This window comes from Corvus brachyrhynchos, unplaced genomic scaffold (genome assembly GCF_000691975.1).
Source record: "Corvus brachyrhynchos isolate BGI_N302 unplaced genomic scaffold, ASM69197v1 scaffold193, whole genome shotgun sequence".
NCBI classification, from domain to species: Eukaryota; Metazoa; Chordata; class Aves; order Passeriformes; family Corvidae; genus Corvus; species Corvus brachyrhynchos.
Genome location: NW_008237087.1, coordinates 434575 through 435473, shown reverse-complemented (window position 1 = coordinate 435473; position 899 = coordinate 434575). Strand labels below are relative to the sequence as shown.

The window sequence follows — 899 nt, the reverse complement described above, 5'->3', positions numbered from 1 at the left end:
GTCTCCACAGGGATGGCCACAGGGCGTTAAAGACCAGCCCTGGTGCCATGGGGGTGGCCCTGGGGGCCAGCACCATCCCTGATGCCACAGGGATGGCCGTGGCTCTGCCACACAGTCTCTTTGACACCAGCCTTGATGCCACAGGCACAGGAGGTCCTACCACAGGACACCTGCCCTGACACCCTGGGGACAGTCTCAGTCCCACCCCAGGGCCCTCCCCACCCCCAGACCCACCTGCTTGTTGGCGAAGACGAGGAGGACGGCGTCCCGCAGCTCATCCTCCGCCAGCATCCGCATCAGCTCCTCCCGCGCCTCGTTCACCCGCTCCCGGTCGTTGCTGTCCACCACAAAGATCAGCCCTGGGGAGAGCAGCGGGCACTGACGGGGTCTCTGCAGTCACCCCGCTCCCCAAGTCCCCCCACTGCATCCCCTGAGACACCTACCCTGGGTGTTTTGGAAGTAATGCCTCCAGAGGGGCCGGATCTTGTCCTGCCCACCCACATCCCACACGGTGAAGCTGATGTTCTTGTACTCCACCGTCTCCACGTTGAACCCTGCGGGGAGCGACAGCGGAGGGAAACTGAGGCACGGGGAGCTGCGAGCTCCTTCAAAGGAGCCCTGATGGGGAGCGGTCTCTGCTCGGTGCCCCCCCAACCCCACCCACCGATGGTGGGGATGGTGGTGACGATCTCCCCCAGTTTGAGCTTGTAGAGGATGGTGGTCTTCCCAGCAGCGTCCAGCCCCACCATCAGGATCCGCATCTCCTTCTTCCCAATCAGGCTCTTCAGCAGGTTCCCGAAGATGTTGCCCATGGTGACGGCGGCGCTGGCTCCGAGGCCGGATCCTGCGGGGGCATGGGGCAGGCTGGGGGAGGCCCTGAAATCTGCAGGGGTGGGGCT

The 899-nt window shown here is 64.7% G+C and overlaps 1 protein-coding gene across 1 annotated transcript; it reads right to left on the bottom strand.

Moving 5' to 3' along the window:
- Positions 1-180: 180 nt before the first annotated feature.
- Positions 181-879, bottom strand: ARF3 (ADP ribosylation factor 3). The gene is made up of 3 exons (XM_017728702.1): positions 665-879; positions 444-554; positions 181-359 (listed from the first exon to the last, which is right to left on the bottom strand). Exons 1-3 carry the CDS (start codon positions 810-812, stop codon positions 196-198), a joined length of 423 nt encoding a protein of 140 aa, XP_017584191.1. The 5' UTR covers positions 813-879; the 3' UTR covers positions 181-195.
- Between the last annotated feature and the right edge of the window lie 20 nt (positions 880-899).